This window comes from Somniosus microcephalus, chromosome 4 (genome assembly GCF_052327205.1).
Source record: "Somniosus microcephalus isolate GS21.2 chromosome 4, FLI_Smic_1.0, whole genome shotgun sequence".
Classification (NCBI taxonomy): Eukaryota; Metazoa; Chordata; class Chondrichthyes; order Squaliformes; family Somniosidae; genus Somniosus; species Somniosus microcephalus.
Window position 1 is genome coordinate 315,624,592 of NC_140990.1, and position 26,751 is coordinate 315,651,342.

At 49.6% G+C, this 26,751-nt stretch overlaps 1 protein-coding gene across 4 annotated transcripts in view; it reads left to right on the top strand.

Annotated features, from left to right (window-relative positions):
- Window positions 1-26,751, top strand: part of dnpep (aspartyl aminopeptidase) — a 120,074-nt gene that overhangs the window by 42,081 nt on the left and 51,242 nt on the right. For 2 of the 4 annotated variants that reach the window (XM_085986773.1, XM_085986769.1), the window contains exon 2: window positions 14,373-14,463. In XM_085986773.1, coding sequence (XP_085842899.1) covers window positions 14,376-14,463 — 88 coding nt within the window. In that variant the 5' untranslated portion in view covers window positions 14,373-14,375. Of the gene's footprint in view, window positions 1-2,365; window positions 2,480-14,372; window positions 14,464-26,751 lie in introns of those variants that run through there. The other 2 variants (XM_085986771.1, XM_085986772.1) reach the window with 2 other exon arrangements.

The window sequence follows — 26,751 nt, forward strand, 5'->3', positions numbered from 1 at the left end:
CTCTCCTCGGCCTCTTACATTGTTCCAATGAAGCTCAACGTAAGCTCGAGGAACAGCACCTCATCTTTCGATTAGGCACTTTAAAGCCTTCCGGCCTCAACATTGAGTTCAACAATTTCAGACAATAACCCCTGCCCCCATTTTTCATGCTGTATGATTCTGTCATTCCCATTTGCAACATTTTATCTTTCCTGCCACTTACAAAAGCACAGTATGTTCCTTCAATTCCTTCCTCCCACCCGCCCCCGCCCGCCCCCCTGTCTCTGCACCTGCTTAATATCTGTTACATCTCCAGCTTTTTCCAGTTCTGATGAAGGGTCCCAGACCTGAAACGTTAACTCTGTTTCTCTCTCCACGGATGCTGCCTGGCCTGCTGAGTTTTTTGAGCGTTTTCTGTTGTTATTCCAAAGTTCTTCTTCTCTTAGGCAGTCCCTCGGAACCGAGGATGACTTGCTTCCACATTAAAAATGAGCTCGCAGGTGACTGATGAGTCCAATGTGGGACCTACAGTCTCTGTCCCAGGTGGGGCAGACGGTGGTTGAAGGGGCGGGTGGGTGGGGTGCTTGGGTTGACGTGCGCTCCTTGCGCTGCCTGCGCTTGGCTTCCGCTTGCTCCCGGCGAAGAGACTCGAGGTGTTCGGCACCTTCCCAGATGCTTCTCCTCCACTTTGTGCGGTCTTGGGCCAGGGATTCCCAGGTGTCGGTGGGGATGTTACACTTTTTCAAGGAGGCTTTGAGGGTGTCCTTGAAGCGTTTCCTCTGCCCACCTGGGGCTCTCTTGCCGTGCCGGAGCTCCGAGTAGAGCGCTTGTTTTGGGAGTCTCGTATCGGGCATGCGGACAATGTGACCCATCCATTGGAGCTGATTGAGCGTGGTCAGAGCTTCGATGCTGGGGATGTTGGCCTGAGCAAGAACACTGACGTTGGTGCGCCTGTCCTGGCAATGGATTTGCAGGATCTTGCGGAGGCAGCATTGGTGGTACCTCTCCAGTGCTTTGAGGTGCCTGCTGTACATGGTCCATGTCTCTGAGGCATACAGCAGGGCAGGTATCACTGCTGCTCTGTAGACCATGAGCTTAGTGCCGGGTTTGAGGTCCTGGTCTTCAAACACTCTCTTCCTCAGGCGACCGAAGGCTGCACTGGCACACTGAAGGCGGTGTTGCACTTCGTCGTCGACGTCTGCCCTTGTTGACAGTAGGCTCCCGAGGTATGGAAAGTGGTCCACGTTGTCCAAGGCCTTCTCATGGATTATGATAATCGGGGGGCAGTACTGTGTGGCGGGGGCAGGTTGGTAGAGGACCTTTGTCTCATGGATGTTTAGTGTAAGGCCCATGCTCTCGTACGCTTCGGTGAAGGTGTTTACGATGGTTTGGAGTTCGACCTCCGAGTGAGCGCAGACGCAAGCATCGTCTGCATACTGTAATTTGACGACAGAGGATGGGACGACCTTGGATCTGGACTGGAGGCGACGGAGGTTGAACAGTTTCCCGTTTGTTCTGTAAATTAGCTCCACTCCAGTGGGGAGCTTACTGAGGGTGAGATGGAGCATTGCAGCAAGGAAGATCGAGAAAGGCGTTGGTGCGATGACACAGCCTTGCTTGACCCCGGTCCGTACGTGAATTGGGTCTGTGGTGGATCCATTGGTCAGGATCACGGCTTGCATGTCGTTGTGAAGCAGGCGGAGGATAGTGACAAACTTTTGAGGGCAGCCGAATTTGAGGAGGACACTCCATAGTCCCTCATGGTTGACAGTGTCGAAGGCCTTTGTGAGATCAAAGAAGGCCATGTACAGCGGTTGGTGCTGTTCCCTGCATTTCTCTTATAATTGACGTGCGGCAAAGTACTGGTTGTAAAGCGCTTTGGGATTTCCTGAGGTCGTGAAAGATGCTGTATAAATTTGTCTCCCGATGAGTGACCATCACTCTCCCAATGAATGACCATGAGCTCTGACAATGAGCGACTGACCATCAAACTCCCAGTGAGTGAACATCACCCTCAGAGTGACCAATTAGCGACCATCATCCTCAGAGTGACTGACCAATGAGCGACCAGCACTCTCAGAGTGACCAATGAGTGACCAACACCTTCAGTGTGACTGACCAATGAGCGACCATCACTCTCAGAGTCACCAATGAGCGACCATCACTCTCAGAGTGACCAATGAGCGACCATCACTCTCAGAGTGACGGATTGACCAATGAGGGGCCATCACTCTCAGAGTGACTAACCAATGAATGACTATCACTCTCAGAGTTTCTGACCAATGAGGAGCCATCATTCTCCGAGTGCCAGACCAATGAGCGACCACCACTCTCAGAGTTCCTGACCAATGAGGAGCCACCACTCTCAGAGTGACTGACCAATGAGCCTCCTCGCTCTGAGGATGATTGACAGCCTGGGAGCCGGCGGCGGCGTTGACTCCTCCGAGGCTGGGGGCGGCGCTGCGGGAGCCGGCTGGAATCGGTGAGCGGAGCGGGGCAGGTAGGCCGTGGCGGGAGGGGAGAGAGGGGAGAATAAACCCCGGGGGAGAGAGAGGGGAATAAAACCCGGGGCGAGGTCCTAGGGTCTCGGAGCCGCGCTGCCGGCCCCAGGTTCCCCCTCCCACCCCCGGGACCCTAACACCCTAACACCAGGCAGCAGTGCGACCCTTGGAACCCGCTCCGGGACCCCCAGTGCTTCCCAATGGGACACAGGTGGGCCCCCAGTGCCAGGCCGCCAGCTGTAGGAGCCTTTCCCCAATACAGGGGATTCCTGTCTACCCCGCCTCCCAAGAGCTATTATCCAGTGCAACAACAACGACAAGGACAACCTTGTATTTATATAGCGCCTTTAACGTTTCACAGGAGTATTTTAAGACAAAAAAAAAACTTGTCACCGAGCCATATAATGAGAAATTAGGACAGATTGGTCAAAGAGGTAGGTTTTAAGGAGCATCTTAAAGGAGGAGAGAGAGGTGGAGAGGTTTCTGGAGGGAATTACAGAGCTTAGGGCCGAGGTAACAGAAGGCACGGCCGCCGATGGTTGAGCGATTATAATCAGGGATGCTCAAGAGGGCAGAATTAAGAGGAGCGCAGATATCTCGGGCCGGGGGGGTGGTGGTTGTGGTGGGGTCTTCTTACTTCTTAGCCAGTCCCTCGGAACCGAGGATGACTTGCTTCCACATTAAAAATGAGTTCTCAGGTGACTGATGAGTCCAATGCGGGACCTACAGTCTCTGTCACAGGTGGGGCAGACGGTGGTTGAAGGGGCGGGTGGGTGGGGTGCTTGGGTTGACGTGCGCTGTCTGCGCTTGGCTTCCGCTTGCTCCCGGCGAAGAGACTCAAGGTGTTCGGCACCTTCCCGGATGCTTCTCCTCCACTTTGTGCGGTCTTGGGCCAGGGATTTCCAGGTGTCGGTGGGGATGTTGCACTTTTTCAAGGAGGCTTTGAGGGTGTCCTTGAAGCGTTTCCTCTGCCCACCTGGGGCTCTCTTGCCGTGCCGGAGCTCCGAGTAGAGCGCTTGATTTGGGAGTCTTGTATCAGGCATGCGGACAATGTGACCCGTCCATCGGAGCTGATCGAGCGTGGTCAAAGCTTCGATGCTGGGGATGTTGGCCTGAGCAAGAACACTGACATTGGCCCGCCTATCGTGCCAATGGATTTGCAGGGTCTTGCGGAGGTAGCGTTGGTGGTACCTCTCCAGTGTTTTGAGGTGCCTGCTGTACATGGACCATGTACAGCAGGCACCTCAAAGCACTGGCAGTGGGTGGGGTGGAGCTGAAGGAGGTTACAGAGACAGGGAGGGGGGTTGAGGCCTTGGAGGGATTTTAAAACAAGGATGAGAATTTTCAAATCGAGGCGCTGCTTATCGGGAGCCAATGCAGGTCAGCGAGCACAGGGGGTGATGGGTGAACTGGACTTGGTGTGAGTTAGGACACGGACAGCCGAGTTTTGATGACCTCAAGTTAGAGTCAGAGTTATACAGCACAGAAGGAGTCCCTTCGGCCCATCGTGTCCGCGCCGGCCATCAAGCCCTGTCTATTCTAATCCCATTTTCCAGCACTTGGTCCGTAGCCTTGTATGCTGTGGCGTTTCAAGTGCTCATCTAAATGCTTCTTGAATGTTGAGGGTTCCTGCCTCTACCACCCTTTCAGGCAGTGAGTTCCAGATTCCAACCACCCTCTGGGTGAAAAAGTTTTTCCTCAAATCCCCTCTAAACCTCCTGCCCCTTACCTTGAAACTATGCCCCCTGGTTATTAACCCCTCTACTAAGGGGAAAAGTTCCTTTCTATCTACCCTATCTATGCCCCTCATAATTTTGTACACCTCAATCAGGCCCCCCCCCCCAGCCTTCTCTGCTCTAAGGAAAACAACCCCAGCCTGTCCAGTCTCTTCATAGCTGAAACGCTCCAGCCCAGGTAACATCCTGGTGAATCTCCTCTGCACCCTCTCCAAAGCAATCACATCCTTCCTATAGTGTGGCGACCAGAACTGCACACAGTATTCCAGCTGTGGCCTAACTAACAGCTCCATCATAACCTCCCTGCTCTTATATTCTATGCCTCGGCTAATGAAGGCAAGTATCCCATATGCCTTCTTAACCACCTTATCTACTTGCCCTGCTGCCTTCAGGGATCTATGTACATGCACACCAAGGTCCCTCTGATCCTCTGTACTTCCTAGGGTCTTACCATTCATTGTGTATTCCCTTACCTTGTTAGTCCTCTCAAAGTGCATCACTTCACACTTTTCAGGGTTAAATTCCATTTGCCACTGTCCTGCCCATCTGACAAACCCGTCTATATCGTCCTGTAACCTGAGGCTTTCCTCCTCGCTATTTACCACTCCACCAATTTTTGTGTCACCAGTGAACTTACTGATCATATCTCCTACATTCATATCTAAATCATTAATGTACACTACAAACAGCAAGGGACCCAGCACAGATCCCTGCGGTACACCACTGGACACAGGCTTCCAGTCACAAAAACAACCTTCGACCATCACCCTCTGCCTCCTGCCACTAAGCTAATTTTGGATCCAACGTGCCAAATTGCCCTGGATCCCATGGGCTCTTACCACCTTGACCAGTCTCCCATACGGGACTTTGTCAAAAGCCTTTCTGAGGTCCATGTAGACTACATCAACTGCACTACCCTCATCCACACACCTAGTCACCCCCTCAAGAAATTCAATCAAATTGGTTAGACATGATCTCCCCCTGATAAAGACATGCTGACTATCCTTGATTAATCCTTGCCTCTCCAAGTGGAGACTAATTCTGTCCCTCAGAATTTTTTCCAATAATTTCCCTACCACTGATGTTAGTCTCACTGTCCTGTAATTCCCTGGTTTATTCCTACTACCCTTCTTGAATAATGGTACTATGTTAGCTGTCCTCCAGTCCTCTGGCACCTCCCCTGTAGCCAGAGAGGTTCTGAAAATTTGTGTCAGAGCCCCTGCAATCTCCTCCCTTGCCTCACACAGCAGCCTGGGACACGTCCCGTCAGGGCCTGGAGATTTATTCACTTTTAAGCCCGCTAAAACCGCTAGTACCTCCTCCCTCTCGATGCTAATTTGTTCAAGTATATCACAATCCCCCTGCCTGATTTCTATGCCTACATTGTCCTTCTCCATAGCGATCATAGATGCAAATATTCATTTAAAACCTCACCTACATCTTCCAGCTCCACACACACATTGCCGCTTTGGTCCCTAATGGGCCCCACTCTTTCCCTGGTTATCCTCTTGCCCTTAATATACTTATAAAACACCTTGGAATTTTTCTTTATTTTGCCCGCCAGTGTTTTTTCATGCCCCCTCTTCGCTCTCCTAATTTCTTTTTTAAGTACCCCCCTGCACTTTCTATACTCCTCTAGGGCTTCCACTGTTTTTAGTCCTTTGTATCTGCCAAAAGCCTCCCTTTTTTTCCTAATCCATCCTTGTATATCCCTTGACATCCAGGGTTCCCTGGGCCTGTTGGTCCCACCCTTGACCTTTACGGGAACATGTTGGCGCTGTACACTCTCTATTTCCTTTCTGAATGACTCCCACTGCTCTGATGTGGAATTTCCTACAAGTAGCTGATCCCTGTCCACTTTGGCCAGATCCTGCCTTATATTAAAATCGGCCTTCCCCCAATTTAGAACCTTTATTTCCGGTCCATCTTTGTCCTTTTCCATGACTACCTTAAATCTCACCGAATTATGGTCACTGTCACCGAAATGCTCTCCTACTGACACTTCTACCACTTGCCCGGCTACATTCCCTAGAATTAGGTCCAGTACCGCCCCCTCTCTTGTAGAACTTTCTATATACTGGCTCAAAAAGCTCTCCTGGATGCACTTTAAGAATTCCGTACCCTCTAAGCCTTTCACACCCAGTTAATATTGGGGAAGTTGAAATCCCTTACTATTATTACCCTATTATTTCTACACTTCTCTGAGATTTGCCTACATATCTGTTCCTCTATCTCCCCCTGACTGTTTGGAGGCCTATAGTACACTCCCAGCAAAGTGCTTGCCCCCTTTTTGTTTTTAAGTTCTACCCATATGGGCTCATTAGAGGAACCTGCTAAGATATCATCCCTCCTTACTGCAGTAATTGACTCCTTGATTAATATTGCGACACCCCCTCTTTTACCCCCTCACCTGAAGATTCTATACCCTGGAATATTGAGCTGCCAGTCCTGCCCCTCCCTCAACCATGTCTCTGTGATAGCAACAATATCATACTCCCATGTGTTCATCAACACCTTCAATTCATCTGCCTTACTCGCAAGACTCCTTGCGTTAAAATAAATGCCATCCAGCCTTGCCATACTCCCTTGTGCCGTTACATATTTGCTTTGCCCTCCAGATCACAGAAACCCCACAGTGCAGATAGAGGCCATTTCGGCCCATCGAGCCTGCACTGACACATATCCCACCCAATCCCCGTAACCCCTACACCAACACATATCCCCATTTAATCCCCCTAACACTAAGGGTCAATTTATCATAGCCAATCAACCTAACCCGCACATCTTTGGACTGTGGGAGGAAACCGGAGCACCCGGAGGAAACCCACGCAAACACGGGGAGAATGTGCAAACTCCACACAGACAGTCGCCCGAGGCCGGATTCGAACCCGGGTCCCTGGCGCTGTGAGGCAACAGTGCTAACCACTATGCCACTTGTTTTTTTCCTCTATATTTGGCTGTGCATCACCCCCTACTATAGCTCCACTCCGTATCCCATCCCCCTGCCAAGTTAGTTTAAACTCTTTTTTCCCCCCCCCCCCCCACCAACAGTACTAGCAAACCTCCCCGCAAGATGTTGGTCCCGTTCCGGTTCAGGTGCAACCCGTCCGACTTGTACAGGTCCCACCTTCCCCAGAAGCAGACCCAGTGATCCAGGAAACTAAAGTCCTCCCTCCTGCACCAACTCTTTAGCCACGCATTCATCTGCTCTATCCTCCTATTCCTATACTCACTAGCGCGTGGCACCGGGAGTAATCCAGAGATTACAACCTTTGAGGTCCTGCTTTTTAATCTGCTACCTAGCTCCCTAAATTCTTGTTGCAGGATCTCATCCCTCTTTCTACCTATGTCATTGGTACCACTGTGAACCACGACCTCTGACTGTTCGCCCTCCCCCTTCAGAATGCCCTGCAGCCGTTCAGTGACATCCTTGACCCTGGCACCAGGGAGGCAACATACCATCCTGGAGTCACGTCTGCGGCTGCAGAAACACCTGTCTGCACCCCTCACTATTGAGTCTCCTACCACTATTGCCCTTCCACTCCTACTCCACCCCCCTTGTGCAGCTGAGCCACCCACAGTGACGTGAACTTGGCTCTGGCTGCACTCCCCAGAGGAAATGTCACTTTCACCATTTACCAACACAGAAAAACGGTTGTTGAGTGAGATGCACCCTGGGGCTTTCCTGACCAGTGGTCTCCCATTCCCTCTCTGACTGCACTTTCTTAAGCTGCGGGGTGACCACGTCTAAAAACGTGCTATCCACATAACTCTCAGCCTCGCGGATACACCGCCGTGCCTCCAGCTGACGCTCGATCTCCGAAAACCGGATCTCAAGTTGGCCAAACCATTGGCACTTACTGCACATGTGGTCATCCTGACTGCAAGAAGCATCTAGGAATCCCCACATGCTGCAGGCCGTGCAACGCACGGGACTGAGGTCCCCTGTCATACTTTTAATTAAAAAAACTCTTGCCTCAAATTTAAACCCTGGGATTCTCGCTCTCCTTAACTACCTTAACTATGAACTACCTTATTTTCTCCCATAGCCGCCGCTGCTGCCGCCGCTCTGTTTACTCACAGAATCTCCCACTCTGTTTACTCACAGAATCTCCCGCCCTGTTTACTCACAGAATCTCCCGCCCTGTTTACTCACAGAATCTCCCGCCCTGTTTACTCACAGAATCTCCCGCCCTGTTTACTCACAGAATCTCCCGCCCTGTTTACTCACAGATTCTCCCGCCCTGTTTACTCACAGAATCTCCCGCCCTGTTTACTCACGGATTCTCCCGCCCTGTTTACTCACGGATTCTCACGCCTGTTTACTCACAGAATCTCCCGCCCTGTTTACTCACAGAATCTCCCGCCCTGTTTACTCACAGAATCTCCCGCCCTGTTTACTCACAGAATCTCCCGCCCTGTTTACTCACAGAATCTCCCGCCCTGTTTACTCACGGAATCTCCCGCCCTGTTTACTCACGTAATCTCCCGCCCTGTTTACTCACGGAATCTCCCGCCCTGTTTACTCACGGAATCTCCCGCCCTGTTTACTCACGGAATCTCCCGCCCTGTTTACTCACGGAATCTCCCGCCCTGTTTACTCACGGAATCTCCCGCCCTGTTTACTCACGGAATCTCCCGCCCTGTTTACTCACGGAATCTCCCGCCCTGTTTACTCACGGAATCTCCCGCCCTGTTTACTCACGGATTCTCCCGCCCTGTTTACTCACGGAATCTCCCGCCCTGTTTACGTAGGGTGGAATATGGGAGGCCAGCCAGGAGTGTGTTGGAATAGTCAAGTCTAGAGGTAACAAAGGCATGGATGAGGGTTTCAGCAGCGGATGGGCTGAGGCTAGAGTGGAAACGGGTGATGTTACGGAGGTGGAAGTAGGCGGTCTTAGTTATGCTGCGGATATGTGGTCGGAAGCTCATTTCACGGTAAAATATGACCCCAAGGTTGCGAACAGTGTGGTTCAGCCTCAGACCGATGTTAGGGAGAGGGATGGAGTCAGTGGCTAGGGAACGGAGTTCGTGGCGGGGACTGAAAACAATGGCTTCCATCTTCCCAATACTTAATTGGAGAACATTTTTGTTCATCCAGAACTGGATGTCGGACAAGCAGTCTGACAATTTAGAGTCCGTGGAGGGGTCGAGGGAAGTGGTGGTGAGGTGTTGTCAGCGTAAATGTGGAAAGTGACGCTGTGTTTTCGGATGATGTCACCAAGGGGCAGCATATAGATGAGAAATAGGAGGGGGCCAAGGATAGATCCTTGCGGGACACCAGAGGTAACGATGCGGGAGTGAGAAGAGAAGCCGTTGCAGGTGATTCTCTGGCTACGATGAGATAGATAAGAATGGAACCAGGCGAGTGCAGTCCCACCCAGCTGGACGATGGTGGAGAGGCGTTGGAGAAGGATGGAGTGGTCAACCGTGTCAAAGGCTGCAGACAAGTCAAGAAGGACGAGGAGGGATAGTTTACCTTTGTCACAGTCACAAAGGATGCCATTTGTGACTTTGATGAGAGGCGTTTCGGTTCTGTGGCAAGGGCGGAAACCTGATTGGAGGGATTCAAACATGGAGTTGTGGGAAAGATGGGCATGGATTTGGAAGGCGACAACACGTTCAAGGACTTTGGAGAGGAAAGGGAGGTTGGAGATGGGGGCGCTAGTTTGCAAAGACAGAGGAGTCAAGGGTTAGTTTTTTGAGCGGGGTGATGACGGCAGATTTGAGGGAGAGGGGGACAGTACCTGAGGAGAGACAACCGTTAACAATGTCAGCTAACATGGGAGCCAGAAAAGGAAGTTGGGTGGTCAGCAGTTTGGTGGGAATAGGGTCGAGGGAGCAGGAAGTGGGTCTCATCAACAAGATGAGCGTGGAGAGGTCATGAGGGGAGATCAGAGAGAAACTGGAGAAAGATGTGAGTACAGGGCTAGGGCGGGGGGGAACCTTAGAAGAGGTTTGGCTTGGTGGGAAGTGGCAGAGGCAGCTGAACGGATGGTCTCCATCTTGGAGACAAAGAAGTCCATGAGCTCCTCACACTTGTCAGAGGTGAGGGTGGAGGAGACGGGAGAGCGGTTTAGGAAGATGGTTAGCAGTGGAGAGAAGCCGGGGTTTATCTTTGCATTCCAGAATCATTCTGGAATGCAAAGCAGTTTTGGCAGACAAGAGCAGGACCCGTTAATGCTTTCTGTGGTCCAGCCAGATCTGGCGATGAATGGCTAAACTAGTTGTCCACCATATCTGTTCAAGTCTGCGTCCTTTAGGGAGCGAAGATGAGGACCGTACCAGGGGACATGCCCAGGGTGAGAGGGAGTAATTGTTTTAATAAGGACTAGGGCATCAAAGGTGGTGGTGAGGGTGTGGTTGAGCAGATCGGTAGCTGCAGGAATGTCGCGGTGAATGGAGGGCCAAAGGCTGGACAGTTGGGATTTCATAAGTGCAGTTGGGCGAGAGATTTGTCCAGGGGCGGACACAGAAGGAAGTAGGGTGGGGCGGGGGGGGGGGAATGGTGGAAGGGGGATGTGGGTGGAGAGTGATACGAGGAAGTGGTCAGAGATGGCCGTATCTGCGATTGACACGATGGGAGTAGCGAGGCCACGAGAGATGACAAGGTCGTGGGGATGGCTGTGAATATGGGTTGGGGAGTTTACATGGAGGGAGAGATTAAGGGACGATAGGAGGCTAGTGAACTCAGAGGAGAGAGAGCATGATGAATTGAGATGGAGGTTGAAATCACCGAGGATGAGAAGTCGTTCGGTGCAGAGGCTGAGGGAGGAAAGCAGTGAAGATATCTCGGTAATAAAATTTTTATGGTAGTTGGGTGGGCGGTACAGAAGGAGAATTTTAAATGAGGTGTGAAATGGGTGGAATAAGGTGAGATGCTCAAAGGAGGAGAAAGTGCCGGAGGAGTAGGGGAACAAACCAAGGTGTGATTTGGTGATGAGAGCTACACCGCCACCATGGCGGTCTGAGCGGGGCAAGTGGTGGAAGGTATAGCCAGGTGGGGAGGCTTCATTTAAAGGTAAGGTGTCATCACCCCTCAACCAAGTTTCCGTCAGGGCCATGATGTCGATGCAATCATCCACGATAAGCTCATGGATGGCAAGGGCCTTGTTCGCAAGTGAACGGACATTCTGGAGGGAGATGCGGAGAGGGTCGGTGATGGCTGCCCCACTGCCAGCATCCACAGGGTCAGCGCTGGGGGGGTGAGTTGGACGGGGAGGAGATTGACAAGATTTGCCCCCAGTGGGCACGCTGGGTGGGAAGGTCGGCGAGAGACTAGGATGGGACAGTTGGGGTTGCTGCCCGTAAGGCGGCAGCGACGAGTGCCTCGATGGGCCCTTCGTAGGATGCCAAGAGAGGCACAGAGGGAAACTGTAGGCTTATCTAAGAGGGAGTCAAGCCTGGGATGGCGGCAGGAGAGTAGGAAGGTCGAAGAGTAATGAAGGATTGGGGTAGGGATTTGGGAGGGCAGAGTATCCGAGAGAGGAGAGATGAAAGGAGGCATGACGACAGGAGAGAGCAGTCAGGGAGGGATAGAGAGAAAAGGAAAAGGAGGAGAAAAAGTGGAAAAGTATTGAACGGCTCGGGTCTGGAGCGGCAGCCAAAGTGCGCACGTGAATGGACACGGGAAAAGCTCAGGTTACATGTAGTAATTAATGGGAGACATATTTCCTGGTAGCAGGGAACAGGTTGGAGACAATAGTCGGGAGACCGAGGACAAAGTCAGAGGTCCCATGGAGGGACAAAGCCGAGGTCAGCAGGATGGGGCCGGCACGGAGCATCGACGAACTGCTGTCCACAGCAGACCAGCGAAGTCCAGAAGCTATTTGCAGGGTAGAGAGTTCGAGGACGGAGGTTGTTGCCGTAGGAATGAGAGCCGGTAGCGGTGCAGAAAGATGATGGCGAAATTGACGCAAGTTGGAGATCACCGTAGATCAAAGCGGCGGAGAAGCAAAAGTAAAACCACAAGCCAGCGACCAGCAAAGCAGGCGCCATCAATATAAGATAGTCCCTAATAAATCCAATAGGGAATTCAGGAGAAACTTCTTCACCCAGAGAGTGGTTAGAATGTGGAACTTGCTACCACAGGGAGTGGTTGAGGTGAATAGCAGAGATACATTTAAGGGCAAGCTAGATAAACACATGAAGCAGAAAGAACTCGAAGGATATGCTGATGGGGTGAGATGAAGAGGGGTGTGAGGAGGCTCGTGTGGAGCATAAACACCGGCACGGACCTGATGGGCCGAATGGCCTGTTTCTGTGCTGTCGACTCTTATATAATATTCGGCCATTGACCCTGACGCCCGGCTCACTAACAGCCTCCAATTAACTCGGGCACTATGATGGCATCGTGACATCAGATCATCTGATCACGAGCCCTGTTTTTTGGGGCAGCGTTCACTCTGCAGATGGAAGGCGTGAGGCCTGATCACAAATGTAACAAAGATGGTGGAAGGGCCCCGCACATCGTCTGAAAGAGAAGAGGTTGTTATTGGCCCAGAAATTTGGGTCGGAGGCTTCCCGCCGGTGCAAGCCTCCGACCTGCACTTGCCTAGCGCGCCGGCCGTTGTGCTGTGGGCCCGCGTGGGATTCCGATCCTGGGCCTGCTCAACTGCCGGCGCGCAGTGCTTGCGTATCCCAGGGGCGCAGTTAGTTCGCAGCGTCCCCTGGGATCACGTGGGCCATGGAGAGCCAATCGTAGCAGGGAATGCTTCATTCATAGATTTGACAGGAAGACCTGTCAAATCTATGATTAGAGTTCAGTCCCAAAACATAACTAAAACTTCAAATACATTTTTTAAAAATCACATTTTTAAAATAACTATAAATGACAAAATAACTTTTAAACAATACATTTTTGAAAAAATTAATTACAGTTTTTAGGGGGCTAAAAATAAACTTGCCTTTAAAGTATTTAAAAATAATAAACCTGTGGAAATTTTTTTAAATTTTACTTAATTCACCACTTACCTTGTTAAAAGCAGGCCTTGTGACTGCTTTTTAAAAGCGTAGCTCCTGGAGACTTACCCTCCCGGAGAAACCTACAATAAAACCGGAAGTTCCAGGCGTACGCGCTGCCTCTCCAGCGCACGCATTCGACCTGTGAACCCTTTCCTTTAAGGGAACGGAAGTTCCGGTTTCCCGCGCATGCGCAGTGCATGAACGAAACCGGCACTTTCGTTGGGCCTACGCGTGAGTACCCAGCGCGTACTCACCCGTGGGGACTCGAATTTCTGGCCCAATATGTTCGGTCTTCCTCTTGTCGCATGCATGGAGAACAGTCGGTAACTTGAATTATAGAATCATACAGCACAGAAGGAGGCCATTTGGCCCATCGATCCTGTGCCGGCTCTCTGAAAGAGCGATCCAATTAGTCCCACTCGCCCCTGCTCTTTCCCCGTAGCCCTGCAAATTTTTCCTTTTCAAGTATTTATCCAATTCCCTTTTGAAAGTTATTATTGAATCTGCTTCCACCGCCCTTTCAGGCAGCGCATATACAGATCATCATAACTCGCTGCGTAAAAAAAATTCTCCTCATCTCCCCTCTGGTTTTCTCTTGCCAGTTATCTTAAATAAGAACATAAGAAATAGGAGCAGGAGTCGGCCATGTGGCCCCTCGAGTCTGCTCCGCCATTCAATAAAATCATGGCTGATAATCGACCTCAACTCCACTTTCCCGCCCTGTGCGTTCTGCTTACCGACCCTCCTGCCAGTGGAAACAGTTTCTCCCTATCTACTCTATCAACACCTTTATGATTTTGAACACCTCTATTAAATCTCCCCTGGACCTTCTCTGCTCTAAGGAGAACAATCCCAGTTTCTGTAGCCTCCCCAGATAACCTGGTACCATTCTGGTAAATCTCCTCTGCACCCTCTCCAAGGTCTTGACATCCTTTCTAAAGCGGGGTGTCCAGAATTGGACTCAATACTCCAGCTGAGGCCTAACCAGTGATTTATAAAGATATAGAATAACTTCCTTGCTTGTGTACACTATACCTCTGTTTACAAAGCCATGGATCCCATCTGCTTTGTTAACACTTGTTTTTAAAATCAGTACTGGAGTGTTTCGGTGCTTGGAGTCTCGCCTGGGGTATATTAGACTGTCGCTTGTTTTGTCATCTCACCAGTTTTAATTTGTTCCTTCACCCCTCAGGCGATGACCACGAAAGGTTTGAAAGAAGCAGTGCAGAATGCTGCCAAGGAGTTCCTGTCCTTTGTGGATAAGGGGGTGTCTCCTTATCATGGTAAGCTGACCACTTTTTCTTCTTTGCCTGTAGAATATGCACTCAAGTTCCTTAGGGAGGTTTGCGTTGCCTGATCCTAAGTTCCAGCCAGTGGGTCCAAGTACTGGAACAGACGAGATCCTTCTCTATAGACCTGGATTCAAAGCCCAATGACTACGTAACAACAGTCAGTACACGCCACATCCCACTTTCCAGCTCTTGGTCTGTAGCCCTGTAGGTTACGTCAAGTATGAGGAGTGATTGGGTCGATTAGGCTTATATTCGCTAGAGTTTAGAAGAATGAGAGGGGATCTCATTGAAACTTATAAAATTCTAACAGGACTAGACAGACTAGATGCAGGAAGGATGTTCCTGATGGTGGGGGGGTCCAGAACCAGGGGTCACAGTCTAAGGATAAGGGGTAAGCCATTTAGGACTGAGATGAGGAGGAATTTCTTCACCCAGAGAGTGGTGAACCTGTGGAATTCTCTACCACAGAAGGCAGTTGAGGCCAATTCATTAAATATATTCAAGAAGGAGTTAGATTTTTTCTTAAGGCTAAAGGGATCAAGGGAGATGGGGAGAAGGCAGGGACACGGTACTGAGTTTGGATGATCAGCCATGATCTCATTGAATGGCGGAGCAGGCTCGAGGGGCCGAATGGCCTACTCCTGCCCCTATCTTCTATGTTTCTATGAGCCCTTATCTTGTGCAACAACCTTTCGTGTGGCACCTTATCAAATGCCTTTTGAAATGCCCCATTTCTTGGTTCATCGCACCCCGTATTTATCCTCCAGTGTGATTTTAAGGGTGCAATTGTACGGAAACTTTTGCAAAGTGCTTTCCACTTAGCAATGCAAAAAATGACTCTGGGTAGCAGCCCCCCCCCCCCCCCCCCCCCCAGTCAGAAGGTTGTCGGTTCAAGCCCCACTCTGGGACCCGGGTACATAATTTAGGCTGCTGCTCAAAATGTTGCACTGAGCAAGTCTTTCGGACAAGGCGTTAATCCAAGCCCCCACCTGCCTGTTTAGGTGAACGTGAAAGATCCCGTGGCAATCGTCGAATAACTGCAGGGCGTTGTCTCTGGCTCCCGGCCAACATTCCTCACTCACTCCAGTCCCAAATGTGATTGTGCGGTGAAAGAACCTGAGGAACAAAGATTCTTACTTTACTTTCTATTTCTGACAACAGGTTACACCTAAAACATTAATCTTTTCTCTTCCAAATACAGGTTGAGCGTCCCGCATCTGGCAACCTCGGGACTGAGGCCGAGCCGGTTTTCGGGTTTTTCGCGGACTTCGGAACGTGTTTCTGATGTCCGAAGTCTGGAAACGCCCGAGCCCAGGTTGCGATATTTCCAGACATACACGTGCCGAGTCTGGAAACGCCCGAGCCCAGGTTGCGATATTTCCAGACCTACACGTGCCGAGTCTGGAAACGCCCGAGCCCAGGTTGCGATATTTCCAGACATACACGTGCCGAGTCTGGAAATGCCCGGGCCCAGGTTGCGATATTTCCAGACATACACGTGCCGAGTCTGGAAACGCCCGAGCCCAGGTTGCGATATTTCCAGACATACACGTGCCGAGTCTGGAAATGCCCGGGCCCAGGTTGCGCTATTTCCGGTTTTTGGTAAGCCTCCCTCAGGGTGTCTGGATTCCGGACCCCTGCCACCAATCGTCCCGGAGTCTGGATTCCGGAACATTCCGGATTCCAGAACTCTGGATTTGGGACGCTCAACCTGTACAGCATTCCTGGCACCTGAAGTGTTTTCCTTCAATCTGATAGCCCTTGCTGTATTTCCCTTTAACCCTTCATTTATTATAATTGAATGAACAGGCTGAGTCTCTTTTCTCTTGAAAAGAGAAGGTTGAGGGGTGACCTAATAGAGGCCTTTAAAATTATGAAAGGTTTTGATAGAGTGGATAGAGAGAGAATGTTTCCACTAGTGGGGAAGAGCATAACTAGAGGCCATCAATATAAGATAGTCACCAAGAAATCCAATCGGGAATTCAGAAGAAACTTCTTTACCCAGAGAGTGGTGAGAATGTGGAACTCGCTACCACAGGGAGTGGTTGAAGCGAATAATCTAGATGCAGATAGACAAGCATGTGAGGGAGAAGGGAATAGAGGGTTACGCTGATAGTTAGATGAGGAAAGACGGGAGGAGGCGCGAGTGGAGCATAAACGCCGGCATGGACTGGTTGGACCGAATGGCCTGTTTCTGTGCCGTATATCCTGTGTAATCCTATGTAGAATAGTACAGCACAGAAGGAGGCCATTTGGCCCATCAAGTGGGCAGTGTCCTAGGCCCAACCATCTTCAGCTACTTCATCAATAACCTTCCCTCCAACATAAGGTCAGAAATGGGGATGTTCGCTGATGACTGCACAGTGTTCAGTGCCATTCACAACTCCACAGATAATAAAGCAGTCCATGCCCGCATGTAACAAGACCTGGACAATGTTCAGGCTTGGGCTGATAAGTGGCAGGTAACATTCGCGCCACAGAAGTGCCAGGCAATGACTATCTCCAACAAGCGAAAGTCTAACCACCGCCCCTTGACATTCAATGGCATTACCATCGCCGAATCCCCCACCATCAACATCCTGGGGGTTACCATTAACCAGAAACTTAACTGGACCAGCCACATAAATACTGTGGCAACAAGAGCAGGTCAGAGGCTGGGTATTCTGCGGCGAGTGTCTCACCTCCTGATTCCCCAAAGCCTTTCTACCATCTACAAGGCACAAGTAAGGAGTGTGATGGAATACTCTCCACTTGCCTGGATGAGTGCAGCTCCAACAACACTCAAGAAGCTTGACACCATCCAGGACAAAGCAGCATGCTTGATTGGCACCCCATCCACCACCGGCGTACTGTGGCTGCAGTGTGTACCATCTACAAGATGCACTGCAGCAACTCACCAAGGCTTCTTCGGCAGCACCTCCCAAACCCACAACCTCTTCCACCTAGAAGGACAAGGGCAGCAGGCGCATGGGAACACCACCACCTCCAAGTTCCCCTCCAAGTCACACACCATCCTGACTTGGAAGTATATCGCCGATCCTTCATCGTCACTGGGTCAAAACCCTGGAACTCCCTCCCAAACAGCACTGTGGGAGCACCTTCACCACACGGACTGCAGCGGTTCAAGAAGGTGGCTCACCACCACCTTCTCAAGGGCAACTAGGGATTGGCAATAAATGCTGGCCTTGCCAGCGACGCCCTGATCCCATAAACAAATTAAAAAAAAAAAAAGTCTGTTAGTCCCACTCCCCCGCTCTTTCCCCATTTTCTCCTTCAAGTATTTATCCAATTCCCTTTTGAAGGCTACTACTGAATCTATATCCACCGCCCTATCAGACAGCGCATTCCAAATCCTAACCACTCGTTGCGTAAAAATGTTTTTCCTCGTGTCGCCTCTGGTTTTTTTGCCAATCACCTTAAATCTGTGCCCCCTGGTTATCGACCCTTCAGCCATTGGAAACAGTTTCTCCTTATTTACTCTATTTAAACCCTTTATGATTTTAAACACCTCTATCAATTCTCCTCTTAGCCTTCTCTGCTCCAAGGAGAACAGCTCCAGCTTCTCCAGTCCATCCACGTAACTGTATTGAAACTTATAAATTTCTAACAGGACTGGACAGACTAGATGCAGGAAGAACAACAGAAAATGCTGGAAAAACTCAGCAAGTCAGGCAACATCCGTGGAGAGAAATTTGAGTTGACGTTTCGGGTTTGACCCTTCTTCTTTTGCTATCGTACTAGATGCAGGAAGGATGTTCCCGATGGTTGGGGAGTCCAGAACCAGGGGTCACAGTCTAAGGATAAGGGGTAAGCCATTTAGGACAGAGATGAGGAGGAATTTCTTCACCCAGAGAGTGGTGAACCTGTGGAATTCTCTACCACAGAAGGCAGTGGAGGCCAATTCATTAAATATATTCAAGAAGGAGTTGGATATATTTCTTAAGGCTAAAGGGATCAAGGAATATGGGGAGAAGGCAGGGACAGGGTACTAAATTTGGATGATCAGCCATGATCGCATTGAATGGCGGAGCAGGCTCGAGGGGCCGAATGGCCTACTCCTGCTTCTTTGTTTCTATGTATTCCCTCATCCCTGGAACCATTCCAGTAAATCTGTTCTGTACCCTCTTCAAAGCCTTCAGGTCCTTCCTAAAGTGCGGTGCCCAGAATTGGTCACAATACTCCAGCTGGGGCTGAACCAGTGTTTTATGTAGGTTGAGCGTAACTTCCTGGCTTTTGTATTCTGCTTCTATTTATAAAACCCAGATTCTCTTTGAAAATCAAGTTTAATGCTGCCAATGGTGGTGCTGCAGCGTCGCCGCTGGTGGGAGGGTGTAATTACAGGCTGATAGGTTTTACATGAGCAGTTCCCGTTACAAGTGTGGACATGAGAGAATTTATAACGGATGGATCGTTGTTTCCCCACGGAGTATTTAACTGAGCCAGAAGATCCCACGTTCGATTGCCAGCCTGTGTTGAGTTAGCAAATAGCAACCAGAGCAGCGGGGGATGGGCGCTACACCTGGTCTCCATGTCCCTCAGGTGGAGGGAATTAAGTCACGGCTCACTATTCTAATTGCTGTCCAGTGACCCTGTTGCAGGGGTGAGAAGAGCATCTAGCTCAGCTTGTGTTCCTCACGTCCCCTCCATGTTTGAATAGGAACATCGGAGACAGGAGGAGGCCATTCAGCCCCTCGAGCCTGTTCCGCCATTCAATGAGATCACGGCTGATCTGTATCTTAACTCCATTTACCTGCCTTGGCTCCGTAACCTTTAATACCCTTACCCAAAAAAATCTATCAATCTTGGTTTTGAAATTTTCAATTGATCCCCAGCCTCAACAGCTTTTTGGGGAATTTCCACTCCCCTTTGTGTGAAGAAGTGCTTCCTGACATCACCCCTGAACGGCCAAGCTCTAATTTTTAAGGTTATGCCCCACTGTTGTCCGCACCAGAGGAAATAGTTTCTTTCTCTCTACCCTATCAAATCCTTTAATCATCTTAAACACCTCGGTTAGATCACCCCTTAATCTTCTATACTCGAGGGAAAGCAAGCCTAGTCATTGCAACCTGTCCTCATAATTTAACCCTTTTAGCCCCGGAACCATTCTGGTGAATCTGCACTGCACCCCCTCCAAGGCCGATATGTCCTTCCTGAGGTGCGGTGCCTAGTAATCTAAACAAGGTCTAACCAGAGCTTTATACAACTGTAACATCACTTCCTCCCCTTTGTATTCCAGGCCCTGCAAGATAAAGGCTAACATTCCAATAGCCTTTATAATTATCATTTGTACCTGTTCACTAGCTTGTAGCCTGTCGACACTGTCTAGGCTCGCACAGGAAGAATTGCAAACTGACTTGAAGAAATGAGGGTGCACAGCTCCCACGGAATCGTAGATTGATTCCTGGGATGAGAGGGCTGTCCTGTGATGAGAGATTGTGTAGAATGGGCCTATACTCTCGCGTTTAGAAGAATGAGAGGTGATCTCATTGAAACATACAAGATTCTGAAGAGGATTGACAGGGTAGATGCTGAGAGGTTGTTTCCCCTGGCTGGAGTGTCTAGAACTAGGGGACATAGTCTCAGGATAAGGGGTCGGCCATTTAAGACTGAGACGAGGAGAAATTTCTTCACTCAGAGGGTTGTGAATCTTTGGAATTCTCGGCCCCAGAGGACTGTGAATGCTGAGTCTTTGAGTATATTCAAGGCTGAGATAGATATTTGGATTCTAGGGGAATCGAGGGATATGGAGACTGGGCGGGAAAGTGGAGTTGAGGACGAAGATCAGCCATGATCTCATTGAATGGCGGAGCAGGCTCGAAGGGCCGTATGGCCGACTCCTGCTCTTATTTCTTATGTTCTTAGCCCTGGCAATGTGTCAGCACCTTCCAGAGAGAAGGGAAGAAAATTGCGAGAATAAACTTTTAGGTCTGGAGCAGTGTCTTCATGAAATGTGCGTGGCTGCTTTTCTCGTTATCGCGCACACAAGACAGTGACGCAAATCACGCCAACATGCTTAATGATTGGCACCCCATCCACCACCTTAAACATTCACTCCCTCCATCACTGGCGCACCATGGCTGCAGTGTGTACCATCTACAAGATGCACTGCAGCAACTCGCCAAGGCTTCAACGACAGCACCTCCCAAACCCACGACCTCTCCCACCTAGAAGGACAAGGGCAGCAGGCGCATGTGAACACCACCACCTCCAAGTTCCCCTCCAAGTCACACACCATCCCGACTTGGAAATATATCGGCCGTTCCTTCATCGTCGTTGGGTCAAAATCCTGAAACTCCCTCCCTAACAGCACTGTGGGAGTACCTTCACCACACGGACTGCAGCGGTTCAAGAAGGCGGCTCGCCACCAACTTCTCACGGGCAACTAGGGATGGGCAATACGCCGCATTCCGTGAACTAATATATTTAAAAAGTCGCCTCGCTTGTTCATCGCGTTACGACAGCAATGAAGCATTCCTCTTCTCTATCCCCTATCGAAACTTCGGCCAAACGCAGCTTTTCATGTTGATTGCTCCTTTTAGAAGACCCTTTAAATTGGCTCCAGCTGGTGGGAAATGCTACAAATGGAGAGCCTGTTCAAAGGAGCATAGATCCATTTATGGCAAGTGGCTGCTTCAAAAGCGATTAATTGAGTTCCTTTTACGATCTGATTGCTCTTTTAAAGCCTGCACCTTTGAAATCACTGATCATTAGAATATTTTAAAACCGTCGTTTGCAGAGTCTAGATTATGCAATGATCGTTTACAGACTCGATTGCAGTTTCTCAGGACCTTTGTTCCCCTTGTTGAAGCTGATTAAGATCTGCAAGGACATTAGGACAGTTTTTTCAGAATTTCTTTTTATTCTCCCCTCCAATTCTCCCACCCACCCCCCGAAGGTGCTGCCACCGTGTTGTGGTGCGGTTTCCACAGGCACCGGGCACCCTCCACCAATGTTCCCCCTTGAGGTGCGTGGCCGTGCACCAATCCCAAACTCCCGCGCAGACCACTCACCAGCCGCTGCCGCTGGAAGATACCGCGCGCGACCGCACAGCAAATTTAAAGGGACCGCGAACAAATAAAAAATTGAAGAGAACATTGCCCTCCATTATCCTCGCCCAAATGTCCACTCTTTGTGTGGGAGCCTGCACGGTGAGTATCGGCAGACTATTCGACCTCGGTGAGGGGGGGAGATGCACAGCTGATCCTGTCCGCTGCCAAATCCGCATGTGTGCACTTTGCAGCTCAGAGCACTGATCAGGAGCGGGAGCACTGGTCAAATCTTTTTCTATTTCCCCACTCCAGCTCAATTGTAATACCCCCAGCTGCCTCCCTAACTGAGACCTGGCTCTGCACAAACCAGGGATTGTAGAGGAGTTTTGTTTAATTATATTTATCTAAGCAAGAACTTGCATTTATATAGCGCCTTTCATGACCTCCGGACGTCCCAAAATGTTTCACACCCAATAAGGTAGTTTTGAAATGCTGTCACTTTTAATGTAGGGAAACGCAGCAGCCAATTCGTGCACAAATAGCAATGAGAGAAATGTTGTAGCGTTGTTGGTTGAGGTATAAATATTGGCCATGACACCGGGGAGAACTCCCCCACTCTCCTGCGAATAGTTCAGTGGGATCTTTTACGTCCATCCGAGAGAACAGACGGTTTAACGTCTCATCTGAAAGTCGGCACCTCCGACAGTGCAGCGCTCCCTCAGTACTGCACTGGGCGTGTCGTCCTACAATGTATGCTCAAGTCTCTGCAGTGGGGCTTGAGTGCACAACTTTCTTACTCAAGGCGAGAGCCAAGGCCGACACCCAGTTTATGATTTATAATCATAATAAAATGAAAGGTTGAAGTACACTTACAAGGCTGCGTCCTGTAATAAAAGTTGATTTTCACGCTGCTCAGCACTAAATTCAGAATATGCTGGCCTCGGCATTAGCACTCCCATGTCATCATGCAGCTTTTCCGGGCACCAGAATCCTGTGTTGGCCACATTTAACCAGCCGGTCTCCCACCTTGCACCCTCCGTAAACTTGAGCTCATCAAAAAGGTGATTGGCAAAAGAAACCGAGGCGACATGAGGGGAAACTTTTTTACACGACGAGTGGTTAGGATTTCGAAGAAACTGCCTGATAGGGTGGTGGATAGGAGCCTTCAAAAGGGAATTGGACAAATACTTGACGGTGGAAAAAATTGCAGGGATATGGGGAAAGAGCGGAGGGAGTGGGATTGCTCTTCGAAAGAGCCGGCACAGACTCGATGGGCCGAATGGCTTCCTTCTGTGCTGTGGTTCTAACTCTGCTGCCCGTATCTTAACTCGCACCAAGACCCATTCGCCCTTCTCCCGCTGTGCTCGCTGACCTACATTGGCTCCCGGTCTGGTAACACCTCAATTTAAAAATTCTCCTCCGTGTGTTCAAATCCCTCATAACAACAGAAAATGCTGGAAAAACTCAGCAGGTCAGGCAACATCCGTGGAGAGAAATTTGAGTTGACGTTTCGGTGTCGAAACCCTTCTTCAAAACTGGAAAGAAAAGAAAATAGATCGAAGGCAAAGCTGCGATCGAACAAAAGAAGAAAAAGAGACAATAAAAGGTATTCGAAGCCAGACGAGATGGTAATAGGCTCGTGGAGACAAAAGGCAGCTGAGATTAGGTGTGAAGTGTACTGGCAGGTAAGAGACAGCTGCCAGGTGAGAGAGAGAAACAAAAGGAAGGGGGGGGAGGGGGGGGAAAGGAGGACCCACAACAAAGGGGTGGAAAATATTATAAGTAAAAAAGTAATAGGGGTCGAGGTTATGACCTGAAATTGTTGAACTCGATATTGAGTCCGGAAGGCTGCAAAGTGCCTAATTGGAAGATGAGGTGCTGTTCCTCGAGTTTACGTTGAGCTTCCGTGGAACAATACAAGAGGCCAAGGACGGTGAGGTCCGAGTGGAAATGGAGCGGTGAATTAAAATGACAGGCGACCGGAAGCTCGGGGTGCATCCCCGATTTTCTTTGCTCCACCGTTGGCAGCCGTGACCCTGAGCTCTGGAATTTCTTCCCTAAACCTCACCATCTCTCTCCCCTTTAAGCCGCTGATTTCAAAACCTACCTCTTTGTCCAAGCTTTTGTCGCCTGTCTTATGTGGCGCGGTGTCAGTTTTTGTCTGATCACGCTCCTGTGAAGCGCCTTGGGACATTTTACTACGTTAAAGGCGCTATATAAATGCAAGTTGTTGGTGGGGGGAAGAGACTGTCAGTCCTTTTTGGATGAATGAGTTGGCACGGGACAAATGGAGCTCCTCATCCATAACTGTCCGAGGATCAGCTGCATATCCGTTGACTAACCTCCCTCAGTCCTTCTGAGCCAGGATCTCCACTGATGTCACCAGCATTCACTGTTAAAATCACACAGCACAGAAGGAGGCCATTCGGCCCATCGTGCCTGTGCTGGCTCTCTGAAAGAGCTATCTAATTAGTCCCACTCCCATCTGCTCTTTCTCCATAGTCCGGCAAACCTTTCTTTTTTAAGTAGAGATCCAATTTCATTTTGAAAGTTAGAACATAAGAAATAGGAGGAGGAGTCGGCCATTCAGCCCTTCGAGCCTGCTGCGCCATTCAATGAGATCATGGCTGATCATCTGCCTCAACTCCATTCACCGGCCCTATCGCCATATCCCTTGATGCCCTTACTAGTCAGAAATCTATCGACTTCCGTTTTGAATATACCCAATGACTGAGCCTCCACAGCCCTCGGGTAGAGAATTCCAAAGATTCACCATCCTCTGTGTGAAGAAATTTCTTCTCATCTCGGTCCTGAATGGCCGACCCTTTATCCTGAGGCTGTGGCCCCTGGTTCTAGACTCCCCAGCCAAGGGAAACATTCTCCCAGCATCAACTCTATCAAGCCCTGTAATAATTTTGTATGCTTCAATGAGATCCCCTCTCATTCTTCTGAATTCAGGAGAATGCAGACCTAATTTACTCAATCTCTTCTCGTACGACAGTCCCGCCATCCCAGGAATCAATCTCGTGAACCTTCGTTGCACTCCCTCTATAGCAAGTATATCTTCCTTAGGTAAGGAGACCAAAGTTGTACACAGTACTCCAGGTGTGGTCTCACCAAGGCCCTACATAATTGGAGTTGGACTTCTTTACTCCTGTACTCAAATCCTCTTATAATGAAGGCCAGCATACCATTTGCCTTCCTAATGGCTTGCTGCACCGGCACATTCACTTTCGGTGACTCATGTACAAGGACACCCAGGCCCCTTTGAGCATCTGCATTCCCAGTCTTTCACCATTTTGGAGATACTCTGCCTTTCTGTTTTTTTCTACCAAAGTGGATAACTTCACATTTCTCCACATTATACTCCATCTGCCATGTTCTCGCCCACTCACTGAGCCTGTCGAGATCCCCTTGAAGCCTCTTCACATCCTCTTCACAACTGACACTGCCACCTAGCTTTGTATCATCAGCAAATTTGGAAATGTTGCATTTAGTCCCCTCATCCAAATCATTGATATAGATTGGGAATAGCTGGGGCCCAAGCACCAATCCTTGCGGAACCCCACTAGTCACAGCCTGCCATCCTGAAAAAGACCTGTTTATCCCTACTCTTTGTTTTCTGTCTGTTAACCAATTCTCAATCCATGCTAGTATATTACCCCCAATCCCATGTGCCCTAATTTTGTTCACCAACCTCTTGTGTGGGACCTTATCAAAGGCCTTCTGAAAATCCAAATACACCAAATCTACTGGTTCCCCTTTGTCTACTCCATTAGTTACACCTCAAAGAACTCCAATAGGTTTGTCAAACACGATTTCCCTTTCATAAATCCCTGTTGACTCTGCCCAATCTTACTATTAGTTTCTAAGTGCCCAGTTATTGCATCCTTTATAATAGATTCCAGCATTTTCCCAACTACTGATGTGAGGCTAACAGGTCTGTAGTTTCCCGTTTTCTCTCTTCCCTCCTTTCTTAAATAGCGGGGTTACATCTGCTATCCTCCAATCTGCAGGAACCGTTCCAGAATCTATAGAATTTTGGAAGATGACAACCAATGCGTCCACTATCCCAATGGCCACCTCTTTCAAATCCCTATTGAATCTGCTTCCACCGCCCTTTCAGGCAATGCATGTTAACCAAGATTATTCACAAAATGGCCCCAAATGGTGGAAACAAAAAAAAAATGTCAGCCAGAATTGTTTGTAACTAAGTGTACTCAGGCTTGTGCTAACGGAGGTGACAATTACCCAATCTCCTCAGTGGAAGTTAGGGCTAAGAAGGTAAACAAGATGAGAATTTTTACACAAGGGTTGATAGAGCTGTATGATAAGTTTCCAGGGAAGGCCACTGAAAGGCACAGTATAAATGGAGGCACGGGGCAATTAGATGTGTTTCTAGAGAGAAATATTTTCAAGGATACAATGAGGGTACGGTAGCCAATGTTCCTGTTTATTGACTATTCCAACACACTCCTGGCCGGCCTCCCACGTTCTACCCTACGTAAACTTGAGGTCATCCAAAACTCGGCTGCCCGTGTCCTAACTCGCACCAAGTCCCGTTCACCCATCACCCCCTATGCTCGCTGACCTACATTGACTCCCGGTTAAGCAACGCCTCGATTTTAAAATTCTCATCCTTGTTTACAAATCCCTCCATGGCCTCCCCCCTCCCTATCTAACATAAGAACATAAGAAATAGGAGCAGGAGTAGGCCAATCGGCCCCTCGAGCCTGCTCCGCCATTCAATAAGATCATGGCTGATCTGATCCTAACCGCCAATCCACTATCACAGAACCATCTCCTGAATCTAACAGAATTAGACACACGAAATAGGAGCAGGATCAGGCTACATGGCCCCTGGGCCCGCTCCGCTACCCACAGGGCCATGACCGATCCGAACCTAGACTCATGTCCAAATTCCTGCCCGCTCCCCGTAACCCTTAATTCCCTTTACTTCTAGGAAACTGTCTATTTCTGTTTTAAATTTATGTAATGATGTAGCTTCTACAGCTTTTTGGGGCAGCATATTCCATGGACCTACCACCCTCTGAGTGAAGTAGTTCCTCCTCATCTCAGTCTTGAAAGAGCAGCCCCTTATTCTAAGACTATGCCCCCTAGTTCTAGTTTCACCCATCATCGGGAACATCTTCCCCGCATCCACCCGATCCAACCCCTTCACAATCTTATATGTTTCAATAAGATCGCCTCTCATTCTTCTGAACTCCAATGAGTAGAGTCCCAATCTACTCAGCCTCTCCTCATATGTCCATCCCCTCATCCCCGGGAT